The 20,752-nt window shown below is 38.3% G+C and overlaps 1 protein-coding gene across 1 annotated transcript; it reads right to left on the reverse strand.

The window, feature by feature from the left end:
- Window positions 1-2,734: 2,734 nt before the first annotated feature.
- Window positions 2,735-20,530, reverse strand: LOC111587812 (zinc finger protein 518A-like). Its single transcript, XM_023297920.3, has 3 exons — window positions 20,188-20,530; window positions 17,259-17,337; window positions 2,735-10,827 (listed from the first exon to the last, which is right to left on the reverse strand). Exon 3 carries the CDS (start codon window positions 10,805-10,807, stop codon window positions 6,725-6,727), a length of 4,083 nt encoding a protein of 1,360 aa, XP_023153688.1. The 5' UTR covers window positions 10,808-10,827; window positions 17,259-17,337; window positions 20,188-20,530; the 3' UTR covers window positions 2,735-6,724.
- Between the last annotated feature and the right edge of the window lie 222 nt (window positions 20,531-20,752).

Here is a 20,752-nt window from a genome sequence, read left to right on the forward strand (position 1 = left end):
GTAGTATTTCATCTGTTTCACATTTCTGTACCTGTCCATATCCTCTTAATATATATTTTCTTAAAATGTGTGTCGTCTGTAGATACAAATATGAAAGAAACAATGAAACTTGGGTGACTTATGGTGTTTTTATTCAAGAGTAAATGAAATGAGAGTAACAACATTTTCACTATTTTCATACATAATGTTTGGTGCAGAATCGTGCAGGAAATGGAATTAACATGTCCCACTATACCTCTGATGGTACAAAGTAAGGGGACATCAATCATTCATAGTAGAATAGCATATATATGATCCTTTTGATTAAAACTGCCCTCTTTGCCACTGGGGTCTAGTTGTGAGTGCGAGTGTGATTGTGTGTCCTCTTTTAAGTTACTGTATTGTTTTTAAGTAATTCTCTTGTTTTTCCGCTGTGAAGCACTTTAGTCACCCTTTGGGCTGTTGTAAAGGGCTATAGAAATAAACTTTGATTGCCATAGTTCAGATGGTCACTATTAATGATTACTGACATGTATTGCTTACAATATTAGTCTAAGAACTGCTGAACTGAAAAGAAACACAATGCAACTGAAGCAGTCATCACAAGAGGAACATAACACAAACATACATAAATTGGGTTTTCTCCAGGTTCTCTGGCTTCTTCCCACAGTCCAAAAATATGATGAGGTTATTTGATGATTCTAAATTGTCCGTAGGTGTGAATGTGAGTGTGATTGTTTGTCTGTATATGTAGACCTGTGATAGACCGGTGACCAGGGTGTCCCCCGCCTTTGCTCCGAGTCAGCTGGGATAGACTCCAGCCCCCCATGACCCTAATTAGGATTAGATAATGGATGGATGCACGGTCTGGCTGGAATCTGGCTGGGGTCCGCATGGACCCCAAATGATTCTTTTTATATATACACTACAAACCTGGTTTGAATCAAATAAGCTTTGGTGTATGTGATGACAGCTAGGTGGGTGACAACTACCTAAAGGGACTGAAAAATACAACTTGCAAATGAAAAGATATGACAAGTTATATATACCGACGAGGACTGAACTGATCAAGACATCATCTGCAAACAGCCCTATTTTGTGTTTGAAGCCTTTGACCGTCACTCCGACATTTTCATTTTGTCAAATTGCCTGAGTCAATGGTTCAAAAAACATTGTGAAGAGGGTTGACGAAAGGCAGCATCCTTGTGTGGTAAATCTTCCCAGTCCAAACCAGTTAGTAAGATTAGCATTTATGTTTATTCTCACCCTTAGATTATGGTAAAGCGTTTTAATGCAGTTTATTGAATCTGTATCAAAACTAAATTCTTCTAAGCAGAGATATAAAAATATCCACCTGACACTATCAAAGGCTTTTTCCACATCCAAACTAAGTATCATCACATTTACTTCTTTGTGCTTTGCTAATTATGTTGTTCTTCTTGTATTATCTTATGTTTGCTGTCCTCTTATATTAGTTCTGGCATAAAGGTCTCCAACCTCTTTCACAAAATTGATGTACAAATCTTGTAATCAGTATTCAGAATTGATATGGGTCTGTAGCTTTCACAACATTCTTTGTCCTTTCCTTCGTTGTGTATGACTGTAATTATAGCTTCTTTCCATGAGGGAGGTATTTTGCCTTTTTTAAAAAAAAGTTTCTTTGAATGTTGCCAGTAATAAAGGGTATAGTTTTCTTTTTAAAGTTTTGCGTTATTCAGCTGGGAAGCCATTGCTTCCTGGGTCTTGCTTGATTTTAGTTTTTAATAGCTACATACAGGTCTTTTTCAGTGATATATGAATTTAGAGTTGCATTCTGTATTTTCCCTATTTTTGGAAGGTCCAATGAATTAAAAAAGACTTTCGTATTGATTCTTCATCAACTGATGCTGGCTGTGAGTAGAGTCTTTTCACCTTGTAAGGTTTGAGTCAAGCTGCTTGAGTTAGCAAGACAAGATTGAGTTAGGTTAACTTGTGGGATTGCTGTTTTTTGGTGGTCTGGTTTATTTAATGCCATTTTGTTTTGCCTGTATTAGTACGTATTTTCTCTTAACAGTCACATCACAGTGATTCTGTTTTGAATATTCCTAATTGTAAAACATTGCATTTCTTTCGAATCATGACTATCTGAGCACTTTTTGATAAATCAATAGCTGTAGCCCGGACTCAATGTAGAAATTTTAATTTGAGTGTAACATATTTTCATGGATTTGGATATATTACTCAGTTTCATGATTATGGAAGTTACTCATGACAACCTGAAGTATTTATGTGTTACCAGAAAAAAAATACAGCAGCTTAAGTAGGTCAAAACTAAGAGGCCATTTCTTAGCACAGAGATGGAGGGAAAAAATGCTACTACATGATTTACCACTAATGCAAAACTTTATCGTCAGCTTGGTCATGCTTGTGCTGTTCTTTACAAGAAAACGCAACATAACTCTCATCAGCTGTATTTGTACCGTTTATGAAGGTGCAGGATTTACAGACTAGGATATTCATTATATACACCTGAATTTAAGACCTACTGTGAGAGCCCATGTTAACAGACAATTATGTCATTTTAACCTGCATGGCATCAATCTCATTCATGTGACTCACTTCCAACTTAGCTAGGTAGCATGACCTATGAGCCACAATTGACAAATTGCTTGAACATAACCCTAAACCAGAATTAAAACAATGTGTGCACAGGGTTAAAACAGAAGACTTTATTTATCATCTGAGCAGAATAGAAAAAAATACACAAAGCAAACTGTTTCCAGACGGTTTGTACATTTATTAGAGAAGAGTGAATCAGTAAGTTGAACAAAATAATACAATACACAGTCAAAAAGCCAAAGGACATTTGAGGCACTTAGCATGAGGGAAGATTCAGCCTGCTGGACAGGAGCACTCCACTGTACATCATCAGTTCAGCATTTCACAAATGAACCCTGCAGCACAATATATGCTGTAGCAGAGCATTACCCTCCTAACAGCTAAAGGGCTGAGCTGTATATACCATCTTTATGTAATGGACTTCTGTTCACTTTTAATTTAGGGCTTGTATAACTGACATAAATAACCGATCCAAGTAGTGGATTCCTTAAAAGGAGTGTTATGTAGTTATCCCAGTGCTGACCTCACTTGTACTGTTAGAAATCACTAGAACACTTTTTTTTTTTTTTTTTTTTTTTTTTTTTTTGAATTTTCATGATAAAACTAAATAGTTCTTTGGCCTGAGAGAAGCAAAGAAGAAGCAGAAAATGAAACCATGTGGACCAGCCAGAAAAACTGTAAAAGAAGGTCTGGAGTTAATTTGGTGCGTGCATCCATTCGGTTGTGAACAGTCCAAGCAGTCTGTATGAGGGGGTGACTTACAGAATCAAAGATGAGGTGGGCTGACAAATGAGTAAAAAGAAAGTTATCATTGAGTTATTGCACTATATATGGACTGAACACTCTGTTTATCTGTCCTGTTAGATCAAAACAGACTGGTGCTAGATAAAGGAGTTCTATGGGGAAACAACTTTAGATAATTAACTCAAACTGACAATAAATAGCCCTGTTGATGACTGAATACAAACAAATAAACAATGTAGTCAATGATGGTGAAAAGTGAACCCATGAAATATTAGCATGGCTTGCATTGTTCCGTCTCCTTTGCATATTGAACGGAATTAAATTTTAATTTCCAAGGTTCGGTCATCATGTAATACAATCAATAAAACCTATTACGAAAACACAAAGTCCATGTCCTGTTGCTATTATTAAAATAAAAAAGTATGAAAAATGTAACATTAAAATAAATGTATGTACAGCATACTGGACTTGATGACAATGAGCAGATTTACAGTTCAGCATTAATACAATAAAAAGGTGAAAGTTAATGCAGAGTCCAAACACAGATGCTCCTACAACTAAATGTCTACAGAGCACGGAAAACAAAAGGTAACAGTAGCTATTGGGTCAGCTCTCGCAGTATTCGACAGTAACAAGAATGTTTTTATTGAACCATGAAAAGTTTAAAGGTATGAAAATGCCTTTTCTGTTCTTATCTTGGGTCTCTGGGTTCACCACTCTGTTTTGTTCTATAGCCAACCTTGGTCAAAAAATTTCAGTTTCACAATTTTATATATCATGTACAATGTATTTTTTTCTGCTGTCACATTTAATACTTCTATTAAAATGTTATATGATTTGAGGGTGATCCAGCCAACCCTTCCCATCATAAAATGACATTTGTCCATATTTTAACCAGCAATAGCAGCAGTAACACAGACACAAGGGCCAAAAACATTCTTTTTTCCCCAGGGAGCTGTGGTAGTGGTCCAAGTGGCTCAAACTGAGCCATTTTGTAGTGGGCGGCCGAGTTTCACAGGGCTCAACAACATTGGCTGCCTAGTTGCATTAACTGACCAGATTTGGACGAGTCAACCATCTGATGTGGTGAGTTTACCTGATCTATAAGCATATTTCACTCTTTGTTAATAAGAATTCTTTCTATAAATGGCTGTTGATACAAATTCAAATAGTTCTTCAATGTTTCAACTCTCTCTCCTAGAAGATACGTTCATACATAAATAATTTGAAACAGTAAATAAGTTTTGAACATAATTTTACGGAAATTTAAAAGACTCGATAAAATATCTGATAACATATTTCATTTGTTTTCGACTAAAATATTTTTAAGTTTGCTTTCCTCTTGGAGTGATTACAGCATTACTAAACTTGGATGGTTTAATCATGGGTCTTGTAGGGCACTGGCAGCTCTCAGTTAAGGTTAGAGAAAGATCTGCTCAGATACAGAAAATAACGACTTGAGATACAGCATGTTATCATTTAACCAAAACCAGTTTTTCCTTAACCTTAACCAAAGTGCTTTTGTTGCCTAGACCACAGATAAAGTCTGAAAGTAAACATGACCTCTAGAGTTACAGTCCTGCAGGTGGTACAATACACATCCACATAATCCATCCATCCATAAACATAATTTGTAAGAAACTGGGCTGCTGGCAGTCAGTTCATACTCACTACTATTGAGTTTGTCTTCTTGGACAGCAATACTGTTGTCATTCACTTAGCTTTTAAAATTGCTTCCATTTTGCTTTTTTAAAAAAAGCATATTAAGTTACTGTCAAATAAAAGTTGGCTTCATGTACAGCTTTTCACATTAAAAGCCTGTAAGTAATTCAGATGGAATAATTCCTTTCTTTTCCATATGGCTCTTAATTTGAAATACATGCACAACAAACGTGGTGAGCTTTCACATCAAAAAAATTTAAATGTGAAGGCAATTAGAATTTTGTGCAGTTATTTGTTAGTTTCACGTCCTCCTATTTTAGAATTTACAACAATATGTGAACCAAAAGTTGAAAAGATTTGGTCTGCTGGTCAGATAATGCAAAAAGGCCTTTGCCAACTACCCTTTGATCTTTCATTGTTCCTAAATAACATTATAGATTTAATTTAAAATGTTTTTATTTCATATATTTTTTGATGTATTTTAATTTACATTTTCTGTGGAAACAATGATTTAACCACTGTCGATCTCACTTATTGGCGTACAGGGTATAAGACAAAAGATAACACTTTATTAGTCCCACAGTGCGGACATTTGCAATTGCCCATAACTGTTACCAATCAAATGACAAATTATCAAACCATTTTGTCAACTCCTGCATCTAGAAGTTTTGGAAGTAGATGTCAAACTCAAGCTATGTGACAACCCTAGACAATGACATTCTTAGGCTGTTGTTCAGATTTTCAAGTATGAAACATACTTTACCAACAGCTTCTTTCATAAACTTACAAAAAATCCCCCCAAAAAACTACAGTTTGAATTAAAATCATGGGACCTTCAGGATTTATCATTAAATTCAGAAATCAAACATGGATTCACAAGATCCCCGAAGTGAGCACAAGCAAACAGCCTGGGCTGCTGACAATAAAAATTAATTTGCATGGGAACTGCATAGGGTGTGCACCGGGTTATTTATATTTCTCAAGTATTGACAGAAAACCATGAAGCATCCTGGTATGACGAACACATGATTTCTGTTTTCTGTAACAGGACTTCAGAAAACCATTTCTTTATTTGCAACACCTGGTAGACGAAAGAGACCGCTGTGAACAGTCACAGCTCTAACTATGCATGCTACAGGTTAACACAATTTTGACAAAGAAACTGTAAACTAATCCACACAGCAGAATAGTGTAAAATTATACCCTCTTCATTTTAATCATACAAAAAGGAATCATTTGGACCAGAGCATTTTTTCATCAAGTGAAAAACGACTGAATTTGTCTATAAGCTTTAGAGTTAGCTATACAAATACAGCTTCTTATCCTTGTGTGCAGGATAACAAAATATACAAAAGCTCCTTAGTCTATACCTAGGCTGCTTTCAAAGTTATGAACTAAAATGACAAACCAGATTAATATGAATTTACCTGAGTAATTTAATCCAACTCTGCTTACAGCCTTTGCTGATACTATCCCCTTTCATTCAGCCAGTGCTCTTACCACAACTTCTAATTACAGTGTACCATTTTCACAGTTGAATTTGACATGGGCATGGTGAATCATGCATGCAGTACAGAAGTTACCAGAATATGAACCTCTTAAAAGATAAACTATGACTCAGGTATTTACATGGACAGAAATTAAACAAACATTAAGTGGAAGGTCATTAAAAATATACAACTTCAACCATTCCACCTCAAAAGGACAAAATATAAACCCATTTGGAAGTGGTGGAAAACCTTTAGAAGAGTTTATTCCAGTCTCTAGTTGCCTCCATGAGATGCCTCTGGCCATGGCCAATCCAGTCTTCTTGGTTGTGGAACAGCCGACCACAAAACCAGCAGTCAAACACCACTGACTCTTGTCTACAACCTGATAAAGTTTTCACTACCTCATACTTTTTTTTGCTTTTTTTCTTCAGTTTCAGTTTTAGGAGAAATCGCTCTCTGACAGAACTCTGAACTGGCCGAGGACTTGGAGAGTCACTATGAGAGGATGCACCTTTGGTCAAGGAATTCTTCCCTAGAGTACCAAGCTCAGAGAGTGCTTGGATCGTTTTTTGAGACAAAGAGACCTTAGTGACCGCACCTTTGTACCTGTTGACTACCTTCATAATATTGGCCACTTCAGGAATGTCAGCATCTGGATGGTTGAGCACCACTACAGGCTGGTATCGACGAGGGCATTTGATCTGCTGTACAGAATTTAGTGGGGCAAGTCTCAGTGTCCTTTCCACTTCTTTGGCTACAGGCTTCCATAACATAGTCTCTTTCTCAAGTGGTACTTTATTTGACAGTCTTCTAGCCTTATGCACTGTTGCTGGAAGCTCATCAAATAAGGCTTTCCTGCGCCTTTTCCTTTGGCTTGGAGGCCGAATTGGCCTTGGAGCAAGGATTGGTTTCTCTCCTTCACGTGGTTGTACCTTTACATTCATCTGAGAAGGAGACATACACAACTCCTTGGCACCTCTCTCTGCAATATTTTGCATGGTGACCAATTTCTTCACTCCATTGGTAGCAGTTACATTAGTTTTGTTTGAAGACACCAGGAAACACTGGGTCTGAGGTCTGGTGGCCAGAAACAAAGGTTGATTGCTTGAGGTCGGAGCACCACTTGTAAGAAGACTACCGGTGGGTGTTACAATTTTAAATATAACTTTAGAGCCTTCACTGCTTTGACTGCACTGTGTCCCAGTCTTTACTTCTTGGTTGTTCAGAAGCAGGCCTGACTTGGGTGGGGAAATGTATCGGAGCAAGAATGCTTGCCGACCAGTCTGCAATGTGCTGGGGTTGTCTGCAGAGCTTGCAGGCATGGCCAAAACTGGTCGCGAGTTCAGTGGGAGCTGGGTACTTGCCAGACTGAGGCCAGGAGTACTTGGGGTCTGAACAAAAGGGACAGATCTTTGTACCAAATAGCATGTTGGATGTGTCTTTGCTGTTTTGTCTGGAGGTGTATTATGTGGTGTACTTGAAAGGATTACAGGACCCGTAAAACCTGGACTGTTGATAAGGTAGTGATTTGAGGTGGTGTTAACACCTGGTTGAACAGCAGAGAAAAAAGTTGTCCCTTTTTCAGCAGTTCCTGGCTTTGCTGCAGGTAAACCTATCTTCTGGCTGTTCGGAGTAAAAGAAACACCACAGGTGTTACTTGATTTTTCTAACCCTGGCTTCATGTACGATACATTGATCTGAGGATTTGCAGAGTCTGTTATAACTTTAAAGCCTGGAGTTGCCTTGACCTGCACTGGCATAGCAAATCGATTCTCAGTAGCCCTTAGGAGTACTGGCTGCTTACCCTCTGGCAGCTGAAGAATTCGCAAAGTTGTTTTTGTTTGTTTTAAACAATCACTGGTTGCACATGTAGATACTGTTCTTTCCTTGTTAAGTTGTTGGGTAATAATTGCATCTGAATGTTCTTCCACAAAACTGCCCAAGGTAGTTGAACTACTCTTTGTTTCAGTTTGTTTTATGCATATTGGAATGTTGTCCTCCTCAACTTTGATAATATTGAAGTCTTGGAGCACTGACTCAGGATTTTCCTCACTCAGAGAATTGTCAACACTAGCAATGCACTCATCAACCTCGATTTCCTCATCTGTATTTTCCGTGAAATGTTCTGGAGACTCCTCCAATGTCAAGCCAAATTGTGATGGTTCGCATGTATTTTCTTTGTCTGCTGAGTGTTTAAAATAATTGTCAAAGTTTTGGGTAGTGGTAGTAGAACTGCTAAATGTTTCCTTGGAATAATTGTGAAAGGTAAATACTTCTTGGTTTGGTGACTTTTGTGTGTGTTTCTCTGAGCCAATGACACTTTCTCTGTGGCTAATTGAGGTGGGTGAGGATGGCTGTGATTTAGGCAGCAGATTTCTTTCATTGTACTGGCCACTTTTATTTTCAATCTCACTTCTGACCCCATTAGGTTTTTCTGATAGGTCATCATTTTCCGGAGTGTTTAAAGCAGAATTCGCTTGGCGTTTCCTAGTGTGTTTTTCGTTGCCATCGCTCATTGGTAACTCATCCATAGCTCCACAGTTCTCAACAGTTTTTCTCAAAACTAATTTGGAAAGCAGTCTTTCCTGATCAAGTTTTAAAGGTGAGAATAAACCTGTGACTTTACCAGCACACACTGTTGTAGTATTACTCATTTTAGAAATACTATGGCTGGATGCATCATGGTTGTATGTTGGAGAGATCAAGTTATTTTTCAGCTTATTTCTGTCTGTGTGGGCCGTGTCATCTGGTTTACTTTGGTGGCCATCATGTTCCAACTCATTTGTCATTGGATACAATGTATCTGCACAAGTCGAAGACACATTTAGTAAAGGATTTGTTTGGTCCCCAATATCATCTCTATGTGGAGTGTCAATAAGGTTGCAAACAGAGGTTTCCTCTTCCTCAATCTTTACTTTTACTGCCATAATATCATCATGATCCATCTGTATGCAAGACGCACTTTTTGGTGACACAGCTGAGCAATGTGATGTTAAGCCCTTGCTGTTAGAGCACTGCTCGTTGTTAATAAAGACTTTACTTTTATCCAACACAGGATTTAGTGCTGAGAAGCCCACACCTTCAACTATGGAATGGTTCTGAGCAGTCAAGTCTTGCTTTGCTGTTGGAATTACTTTGAGAACTAAATGTTTTTTCCCATCAACCATCTTGAATCCCATTACTTTGGTTGTACAGTTAGGGGGAAGAGAGATTTTGTTCTTAACCATCAGAACAGTCAGTCCATTAGCATTGTTGTGACTGCCACCATCAGAGCTTGTAGAATTGTCACATTCCTGTAACATGACTGTGTTATGAGAGCCTTTGCTCCAACTTCTGACGTCCTTTTTCACAACAGCCCCATCCAAAAAGTTGTGGCCTTTCTCTAAAGATATCTCTGGTTTGATTAGTCTGCCATTTTGGTTTGGTAAACTCCCGGAAAGACAGTTCAGCTTTGCCACCCTCTGAGCCTCCTGTGATTCACGACTCTTTTTAAGCAACAGTTTTACAGTTGCAGATGAATTTGCTGGTGTGCCATTGTCTGCTGTAGGCTTCCATGCATTCCTTCTATCAGCCTCTTCTTTGTGAACAGCTGCGGTGTGTTTTTTAAGGTACTCACTTCTTGCTGCACCATATCCACAGATCTGACAAGTGAAGGGGAATGTACCCAAGTGACCTTTCAAATGCTTTTGGTGATCCTCTTCATTCAAGCTAATATGTTTACATTTTGAACACTTCCAATGATTCTCATTATGATGATGGATATGCTGCACAAATGTTCCTGCATCCACAGTTGTAAACTCACACCAGTCACAGTTAAACTGTCCATTAAGGCTGTGACTCAAAATGTAGTGTCTGGTAAGCAGAAGCAAAGAGTACTGAACATCATCGTTGCAGAGCTCACATGTAACCAGAGTATTCCTGTGCTCAATCCGATGGCGCTGAAGAGCAGGGAATTCATTTGTGACAAAATCACACAAGTCACAGGGGTATGTAGGAAGGGTTCCTTTATGAACTGCTCGAAAATGTTTCAGGAGATCATTGGGGCTAAATGTGAAATTATCTTTACACACTGAGCATCCAAAACTCAGAATTTTTCCTGAGAAAACAGCCCCCTGCTGAATTTTACAATGGGCTTTTTTGAGAGTCTTATCTTTCTTAGTGCAGCTCCCATGTTCCATAATGAGAGGTTCTTCTGCATTACTGAAGAGTGGCCCATCTGTTACTTCTGTGAAATGCTTATACACAAAGTCTTTTACCTTTTCTTTTTCATCCTCTATTACTGTTATGTCGCAGTTTTTGGCAGATTCATGAGGTATTGTGAAGTCTTCTTCCATACTTGCAAATCTGCAGAACTCTGTAAGAGAAGAAAATAAATGCATTTCTCATTTACTTAAGCTTGGTTTATATTTCTGCACTCTATGTACCCTCTGCTGCTACTACTCTACATCGAAGCCTAACATGTCCTTCCCAGGAAAATAACTACATGTTGCAGCAACACAGACTGTAACAACTGTGATTGGTCCGCTTTGTCCACTTGGTAAAATGCCATATGTTTGTTTAAATGGCACATTGATGATGCCACAAGAAATGTCAAAGACAATGCTTCAGTGAAACAAAATATGTAACAGGCTGTAATGTTATCTGGTTAGCATATGTCTCATAATGCAAACAAAATAACCAGTATTCTATAGCTCGATCGATACCTGTATAGACTCAATCGGTACTAACGTCTTGTTTCTTCCCTGCACCACAGTAATTTAGGTAAGATTAACTGTTTGTCAACATTTATTAGCTTCAACTACAGTAAGATCCGCGTCGCTTTAGCCACCATTGTTTGAAGTACACAAAGAAACTCAGCACGGTAGCATAGACAGCCCGCCAAGCCTTTCGGCAGTATAACTGCAGAGCAACACAGGTACAGTTGTGCTCATAAGTTTACATACCCTGGCAAAATTTATGATTTCTTGGTCGATTTTCAGAGAATATGAATGATAACACAAAAACTTTTTGTGGAAAGTGTGGTAAGTGGTTGGGTGAAGCCATTTATTATCAAACAACTGTATTTACTCTTTTTAAATCATATTGACAACAGAAACTACTCAAATGATCCTGATCAAAAGCTTACATACCCCAGTTCTTAATACTGTGTATTCCCTCCTTTAACATCAATGACAGCTTGAAGTCTTTTGTGATAGTTGTAGATGAAGGTCTTTATTTTGTCAGATGGTAAAGCTGCCCATTCTTCTTGGCAAAAAGCCTCCAGCTCCTGTAAAGTCTTGGGCTACCTTGCATGAACTGCACGTTTGAGATCTCCCCAGAGTGGCTCAATGATATTGAGGTCAGGAGACTGAGATGGCCACTCCAGAACCTTTACTTTATTCTGTTGTAGCCACTGACAGGTAGACTTGGCCTTGTGCTTTGGATCGTTGTCATGTTGGAACGTCCAAGTATGTCCCATGCACAGCTTCCGGGCTGATGAGTGCAAGTTTTCCTCCAGTATTTTCTGATAACATGCTGCATTCATCTTGTTTCCTGTGCCTCTGTAGCTCACACATCCCCAAAACATCAGCGATCCACCTCCGTGTTTCACAGTAGGGATTGTGTACTTCTCATTATAGGCCTTGTTTACTCCTCTCCAAATGTAGCGTTTATGGTTGTGGCCAAAAAGTTCAATTTTGGTCTCATCACTCCAAATGATTTTGTTCCAGAAGTTTTGAGGCTTGTCTCTGTGCTGTTTGGCATATTGTAAGCGGGATGCTTTGTGGCATTTGCGTAGTAACGGCTTTCTTCTGGCGACTCCACCATGGAGCCCATTTTTGTTCGAGTGCCTCCTTATTGGGCATCTTGAAACAGCCACACCAGTTTTTTTCAGAGACTCCTGTATTTCAGCTGAAGTTATTTGTGGGTTTTTCTTTGCATCCTGAGCAATTTTTCTGGCAGCTGTGGCTGAAATTTTTGTTGGTCTACCTGACCGTGGTTTGGTTTCAACAGAACCCCTCAGTTTCCACTTCTTAATTAATGTTTGAACACTGCTGATAGGCATTTTCAGATCCTTAGATATCTTTTTATATCCCTTTCCTGTTTTATACAGTTCAATTACCTTTTCCTGCAGATCCTTTGACAATTCTGCTGCTTTCCCCATGATTTAGAAGCCAGAAACGTCAGTGCAGCACTGGATGAAAGATGAAGGGCCTGTCAAGAGCCCAGAAACTCACTGACCTTTTATACACACACTGATTACAAGCAAATAGATCACAGGTGAGGATGGTTACCTTTAGTAGCCATTCAAACCCGTTTGTGTCAACTTGTGTGCCTGTTATCAGGCCAAACCTCCAGGGTATGTAAACTTTTGATCAGGGCCATTTGGGTACTTTCTATTGTCATTATAATTTAAAAAGAATAAACACAGTTGTTTGATAATAAAAAACTACACCACAACACTAACCATGAGTGAAAGAAAGGTTTTTGTGTTATCATTCATATTCTCTGAAAAATGGCCAAGAAATCATAAATTCTGCCAGGGTATGTAAACTTATGAGCACAACTGTAGATTTCTGCACAAGTATAAATGTTCAGTGCAGGCCAATTGTTCTGCATAGGTTCAACACAGGACTGTAAATCAAGCTTTATTCTACATGCCTTTAGTATTGCTATGGAGTACAAAAATAACTAGATCTATCATGTACTGCAATGCAACAGTGACACATGAAAATCCTTGATTGAATAGATACAAGATAACTGGTGGCCAAGTTGATGATAATCTAATACCTACTCAAAAGCATACAGAGACTTAGTCATAACTTTGGCAAACAAATGTGATACAAGCAAAGGCACTGAACTATGTTTGCTGTAGATGCAGCATAAAGGCCAATTCATGCTTTTCGCATCTGTAAGGGTGCGCGTGATACAAATTTCGTCATTCACACGTCTGCGATTACTTTCCACACCAGAAGCACACTGACTGCGTATCTGCTAGAAAAAACAACTAATGCTTAAAACACGTTTGATATGAGAAGAGACTGCAGGAGGAGAGGCTCTGTTAACCACATATTTATAATTCATCATTAGTAGTTTTAATTAAAGTATTCACTGCCACACTGTGAAGGAGTATTGTTTGTATATGCTTACACATTTTTAAGAATAATATAGTTATAACATGACAATACCTTTGAGTTAAACAAAATGTTTAAATGTTTGATTTCACATTTTCTCTTGTAGTAATTTTGTATTTGCTGTGGTGCCAAACTACCAACAAACTAATACAATGAAAAGGCTGTCTTTCACCTGCTTTAAAGATTCTGAGCTCGGATATTTATTTAATAAGGCTGGGACTTTAACATGTTAATTACGATTAATTCATTACAGAAGAAATAACGCTAACATAATATTATGTTTACTAGCAGCCCACACAAAGATTTTCCTTAACTATAGGCTACTGAACAAATGTAAGTATTTGCCTGCCGGTTGTTTAATAGTCTGTGTCCATAAATTCGATCCGAGCATTATGTGAAATGTCATTCAGAATTTTAGTTTCACTTCTAGAGCACAGAGCAGCAGGATTTAGTGATCTGGAGGCTGCAGGCAAACTGTCTTACTTTACTTTCACTGTTTCTCCAACTGAATACTCATGTTAGTGGTAGAAATACTTAAACTGTTGTCTTCGATAAAACTAAAATCACACAGTAAAAATACTGTCAAAGTCCTGCATTAATTTTATACTCAAAAGCGTAGCGCAAAGCTGCTTTTATCAGCATAATGTACTGACATTACATAATATCTGTTCAAGGTGGAGCTGTAATTTCTTACATAATGCTGGACAGTTTCATGAAACACAATGCATAATGTTTTATTGAGTAATAAAAAAATTTTGACACTGTCCACAGTGCTCTGATCTGAATACATAAGTGTCTATACATATTTTAAATACAGTACGCATGAGAAAATAAGGTAATCTTTATTCTGTGCTGTTTTTTTCTCTTTAAAAACAAAAACTATCAAAAAGTACCGGTAAGAATACCGTCAAAGTACCGGATTGATCAGAAGTATCGGTAAAAGTAATTGTAACGTTGAAATCTTAACAACACCCACCCCTACTAAACACATTGTGGTTGACCCTGAATTCAGGGGAGCCTTTTCTTTGACTTAACCAGTTTGTTTGACAGCTTGTTGAGCACTGACCAAATCACATTTTTACACTTATACATATTTATTAGAACAATTGTAAAATTATTTTTGAGGGATCTTAAGATTTTCTAGCAATGTCACGTTTATTACCTGAAGTGCGTATGAACTGATCATTTACAACTGGTGTTGTTAATCCGCTTCTTACAAATGCATGACTTTTAGCTGCTTGCAAACCATGCTGAAGTTATCATTACCAACGTGAACACTTCTTTTGAATAAGGAAATGTTTGCCACATTAGTAAATAAGCTTTAAAGATAAAGCCAAATCAAATGTTATTACTCTTTGCAAGTTTGCTTGTCACAAAATAAATCAGTCATTTGACTTACATTTGAGGCAAAGGCATTATGTAATCTATCACATTCACTAACCTGTCAGCATGTCTGTTATCGAAATGCTTTGCTAAATCGGATGTGTTGTCTTGTCTGCCTAACTTAACAGATGTGCCATAGGGAGTCTGTGGGCTTTCTCAGCTATGTAAGCAAAATAATCACATATTTTGCTTTGTGTGTCTGCCTAATGCACAAGCTGTCAATGCTCACCGTTCATGCTTGGATTTGCAGCCATGTCTTTGGCCTATGAAAACTGAGAAAAGAAGCTGGTATGCCCACCGTGTCTGCAGAGAGTGGAAGCAGTGCGTTGCACACTTACACTGCTCAGTTATTGCACATCGATGTTAATCATCGGATATGTTTTTTAGCAAAACACTGTCGATCAATTAACATATTGGCACTAATGAAAGGGATACAGTGTTGCAGTACTTTTCTGGTATTGGTATACTGTTACAACGGTAGTCTGTACACATTCTCAGCCCTTTATTACAATCCACCTAGGCAAGAGGAGCTTGATTGTCAACTTAATATATATAGGTGCTTCTAGAATAATGTGCCTGCGTACTTAAATAGACAGGTTATTCATATCAGTGTAACCAATTTAGTCAGTCTGTAGCCCTGCAACTACAAATTACCGCATACCATGAACCACCACAATTTAGTCTTTGTCAAAATTGCTCACATCATTACACTTGCCCATTTTTCCTACTTCCAACACATCAACTCCCAGACCTGACAGCACACTTGCTGCCTAATCTATCCAACTGCTTAACAGATGCCACTGTAATGAGATAGTCTAAAGGACTCCAGACCAAAACGGTTGCATAAGCAACCTTTTTTTGAGAGTGTGCGAGTAAAAATTTCAAGCGGACACATTTGTGCAAGTGACTGATTATCATTAAGCAGTTTTGGGATCACTCTACTAACCAGAACAGGCAGCTACTGTGAGAGCCATAGCGGTGGAAAGTGTAACTTTTACTTCCATGGCTGTGTCAGTCTGTCACTTCCTGATGCGTAAAACAAGCTATTTAGCTGTTTGGTGTTACTCAAACAGAATTGAGGAAAGAGGAGGCAGAGACAGAGAGATCCGATTGAGACACACCTGATGATCACATTGCAGGTGCAGGCAGGAACATACTGAACCAGTGAACCAAAAAAGCAATACATTCAATTACACTGGATAGGGCAGTAGTAGGGCTGCAAAATTATGCACTTATTAATCGCAATAATGATTTCAGCTTCTAACCCCTATATGAAAATGATCGACTGTAGTCTTCACATTTAAAAATACGTTCCACTCCTAAAAGGTGTAAATACGTGCCCTGTTTTCTCTAACACTTGGTTTCATCTTGGACAAATCTGAAATTAGAACACTTTATTTCACTCTTTCCAAAGTATTTTTTTGCTCACACACCTGTCTGAGAGCACTGCAGCCACCTAGCAGTATCTACCACAGCCTGCACCCTGAGGTGTTTAGGGAACAGTTGCAGATGTATAGTCTAACGATAAGCAAATGTTCAGTTAGTGAGGTGTTTCGCCTGCGCTCAGGTGGGAGGTGCAATCAAATGAGAAGGTTGGTCACACTCGTACGACTTGTGAAAAGGTTCGTCCGGAGCCCTGATAAATGTTATTCACTTCATCCATCAGTGGTTTGAATGTTGTGGCTGATTGGTATATAGCCCCAAGTCAATGACCACAGCAGCACACAATCATCTCGAATCACTGACACAGATATTCTAATCAAATTGTCACATGGTATTCTTGAACCGAACAAACTCCATTTCTGACAGCAGGATCAGCAGATCCTGAATAAGTCAGCTGATCTTGGATATTTTACACGGCGTACAGCAAACAGGTCCCTATGCTCCAAAGTACCCTAAATACAAAGCCAACCGCTGTAAGATGCCGACTCTAGTAGATCCCTGGTTTCAATTAACTCCTATTTAAAAAGTGTCAACCAGATCAATATTTTTTACACCAGTGCAGGATGTCACACTTTGCTATGCCATTCTTTAAATATAGTCTATGGAAACCAGTAGCGATTAGTGCGACAATGTGTTTTTGTAGTTTGGTTGAGCAAATTTAGCAAAAAGAGACCTAACTTAAAGTACTAGTCATACTAATATTAATAGGAATTGTTAGAGAGGGGTATTTTAGTCCGTATCCTAAGTACCCTACTAACACAACCTTGAAAATCACAACATAAAGCACATTTAAAAAATTAAGTAAAAAGAACTAGCATAAACATATTAAATCACCAGTTAGTATTACCTGTACTCCTTTAGGAAAACCTCAACCATGAATGCATGCTGCCTCTTAAGATGCAGAGCTTGTAGTGTGGCCACGGTGCCTGTAAGACAGAAATAGTATATTACAGAAAGTTTTCCAGCTGCAAAATGTAAATTTCTGTTCATATACTATTAACTGCATGTAGACAGATATGGAAAATGAATGTTTATTGGTTTTATTTATAAACTATTGTTGAAACAAGAAACTGTGACTCAACTGGGCTTAATGGTTCATTAACTGCTCTTTGTTCTCTTTCACTGACTGACTGGCATATAGAACACGGACAAAACACAGAAATACAGTAGCTGGACATCCTAGCCCCCCTACTGGTCAAAATGAAACAAGGCTGAAATGCAATTTTACCTCTTAAACAATCAGTTTCTACTCATACTGCACCTTTTATGATAAATGCATTGTACACAGTGTACACTGTATCCAGCAGTGAAAATAAGTCTGCATTTATGCAGAATTTATACTTGTCCTAGAAATCTTTGTCTGCACATAAGAGTAGCAACTAATTCATCATTAACAGACATCCATCTTGTTGCAGGTTCAAACGTCCTCTACAGCATGGATGCTATTCATCATGCTGTGATATTATTTCAATGCAGGTCTCAGATGTCACCAACAGAAAACATATTCAAGCTGGCAGAATGTTTATTCTAAACACTGAGATATGCAAGCATGTTGCACACATGTACATATTCAGGGCAGCCCCCTTACTCAGATTAAATCCCAATGCCATTTGTCAGATGTGTAGGTGTTTTAAAGCATTTTTATCTACTTTCTGTATCCGTGTGCATAGAGGTAAACCCTTTCAAAAAATTAGAATACTTTCTAAAGTGTATAGCAGAACATTAGTTACTGTGTGGCACTGGCTGATTTAGGCTTCTTTTAAACTATTCATAACTGCAACAAAGTAGCACTCAAGTATAAACAGGCAAACGCCTTATACAAGATGACTTTTACAACAAGCAAGGTTATGTAGTTAAGACTACATCCACACTAATCAGCTGTCATTTGTTAAAATCAAATCTATCTCTGTCCATACAAATGTTTTAGCACAGTTTCATAAATATTCTAATGTGAAAACATTTCTAGTCACAATATCACAAGACCATTCACATATAGGTGCAAACATGAAGCAGGGGGTTGGCTGCTTAGTTGTAGAAAAAAACTTTGGAAGAAGAACAGCAATGGTGAAAAGTAAAATCACAGACTTCCTTAACCACACAACAGCTATTAGCTAGCAGACAACAAAGTCAGCAATGGCAGTAATTAGTTATCTATAATGAAGTAGCCACTAATAGCCAAAACTTAAGTCATTTTTTCACTATGGAAAAAGGTCATGAGATAGAAGTGTGACGAATCAGGGAAAGGCAGTTGAGACCACTCCGAAGGCTCACATGGGGGTCTGCATTACTGTTTCTGTTCGCCACACAACTTAAACTGGGTCTGCAGCATTTCCAACAGCCTCTGTTTTGGGCTCCGAAAACTCTGCAGCAATGTGGACATTAACTAGTGACTGAAGTGACAATTCATAGCATTGTATACAGAGCTTATTCAATATCTTTCACAGTCACTGCAGTAGTACTCCACAGCACCCGTAAATAACTGCACTTGGAAACAGACAGGAAAAACAAGTGGCTCTGTAGTGGATTTTGAGCTATTACAAAACATGATACAAGTTATCACTTTGACCTCAGAAAATCCCAGCTAGTTCATTTTCCTGGCATTTTAAAAATAAATGATGACTTAAAAAATGTATATTAAAATATTTAAGAGGTATTTTTCCATGTAGTATTAAAACTTTTAAATTATCCCAAATAAGCAAGGCAAGATTTCACTGAACAAACAATGACAGAGAGACAAACGTGGCATTATAGCATACATGAAACACAGAGACACTTTTGCATGCTGAATAACATTTTCTATGAATCTGATATTGAGCTGAAGATGCCTTATTACATAAGAAAAATGTATTAAGGTCTGCTATATTCATAAACAAGTTATTGATTATATGCACTGCCTCAGTTCAACATTACACATAAAGTATTTATGTAGAAACAGCAGGAGACCTGCATCAGCCTACAACTCCATATGACTCTGTCAGCTGTCAACCTTATGGATGAGGAGGCCATGTTGGGGAAAAAAATGGCTGCCATGATTTTATGACTTATGTGAAGCAGCCACTTCCATCCAAAAAAATGCTATTTCTACTAGTGCTGTCTTCACAAAGACTTGGGTTTACCTAAATCATGTATATCCATTACATACTTAATGGGAAAATATCTACAATCCAAAATAATTTCAACTATACAAGCAATAAGCCTTCTCAGCCTTTTAAAAATGTGTAATAAAATAGATACATGAAGCTGAAACTGTGATTAAACTGACAAGGCTTTAAATGAACACCTAGACTGCATACAGGTAGGCTACTCCAGGCCCACACCATCTAGATGGGACAGATATAAATTAAGCTTGGATGTGAGAGAAAAAGTTGCACCGTTTCAAAACTGCAATTTCACATAACCTCGGTAACTTAACACGAGGGTAAGTCGACTACAAAAGGTGGCAAAATTGAGAAGGATTACCTTTACACTACAGTTCGACATCTTAATTTTATTCACGTTTACTTTTCCGAGTGACTTGCTCCATAGTGGCTTAAGTTTAGGAAACGGGAGGGTAGCTGCATCAGTGGGAGAATTAAAGGCTGTGGACAGACACCAACAAAGAAACCCACGCTGTACGCGTTGATAATTCACTGCTCGGAGCCCGTTTGTGCCTCGATATGAGAGTGCCTTCACTATGTTAGTGTGTGTGGAGTTTAATAACCAGTCATTTTCCACCTAAATAAACCCCCCACCCACGCGAAGATATTTAAAGTTATGGAAAATCAGTTATTCCTTACTATGAACTCGATGGAAGTTGAGGACGTGTCCCGTCAACGTCCGCCGATATAAAAAGAAGGTGAATGTTGAAAAAAGACACAGCAGAAACATTTGCCTTCCTTCTCTCCTCTCTGTGGAACCACAGCGACGGCGGCCATGACAGTCCATCCGGGTACTGCTGCGCTCTTGACACTCATGTAGAAGCGGATGAATATGTATTGCTTGTCAAACTAGTGCCACAAGGGAGAGTTTTTTCGTTGAAAACACCGTCTAAACGTGTTTTACTAAAGTAGCAATATATTATGTTTTATGACACGTCCTTAAGAAGCCGTCGGTATTGTCGCAGCTTGAGCCCTCGTCATACTTCCCCCCCTTCTTGTATGTGTGTGTGTGTGTGTACGTGTAGTAGGTAGAAGCAATGAACAGCAATGGCGGATGCACGCCATTTCCTATTCACTGTTACATGTTTACCAAGATGCCTTTGTTGATTTCCAACATAGACTACTTTGTACAACCCGAAAGATGTAGATTCATCTCTCTCGCTCTTTCCCTCCTTTCCCTCCCTGTCTATAGTACTGTATGTAT

Source organism: Amphiprion ocellaris, chromosome 18 (genome assembly GCF_022539595.1).
Source record: "Amphiprion ocellaris isolate individual 3 ecotype Okinawa chromosome 18, ASM2253959v1, whole genome shotgun sequence".
In the NCBI taxonomy this organism is placed as follows: Eukaryota; Metazoa; Chordata; class Actinopteri; family Pomacentridae; genus Amphiprion; species Amphiprion ocellaris.

Excerpts from the sequence above, each read along its gene's own strand:
- LOC111587812 (XM_023297920.3), bottom strand. The coding sequence starts at position 10,807 with ATGGAAGAAGACTTCACAATACCTCATGAATCTGCCAAAAACTGCGAC.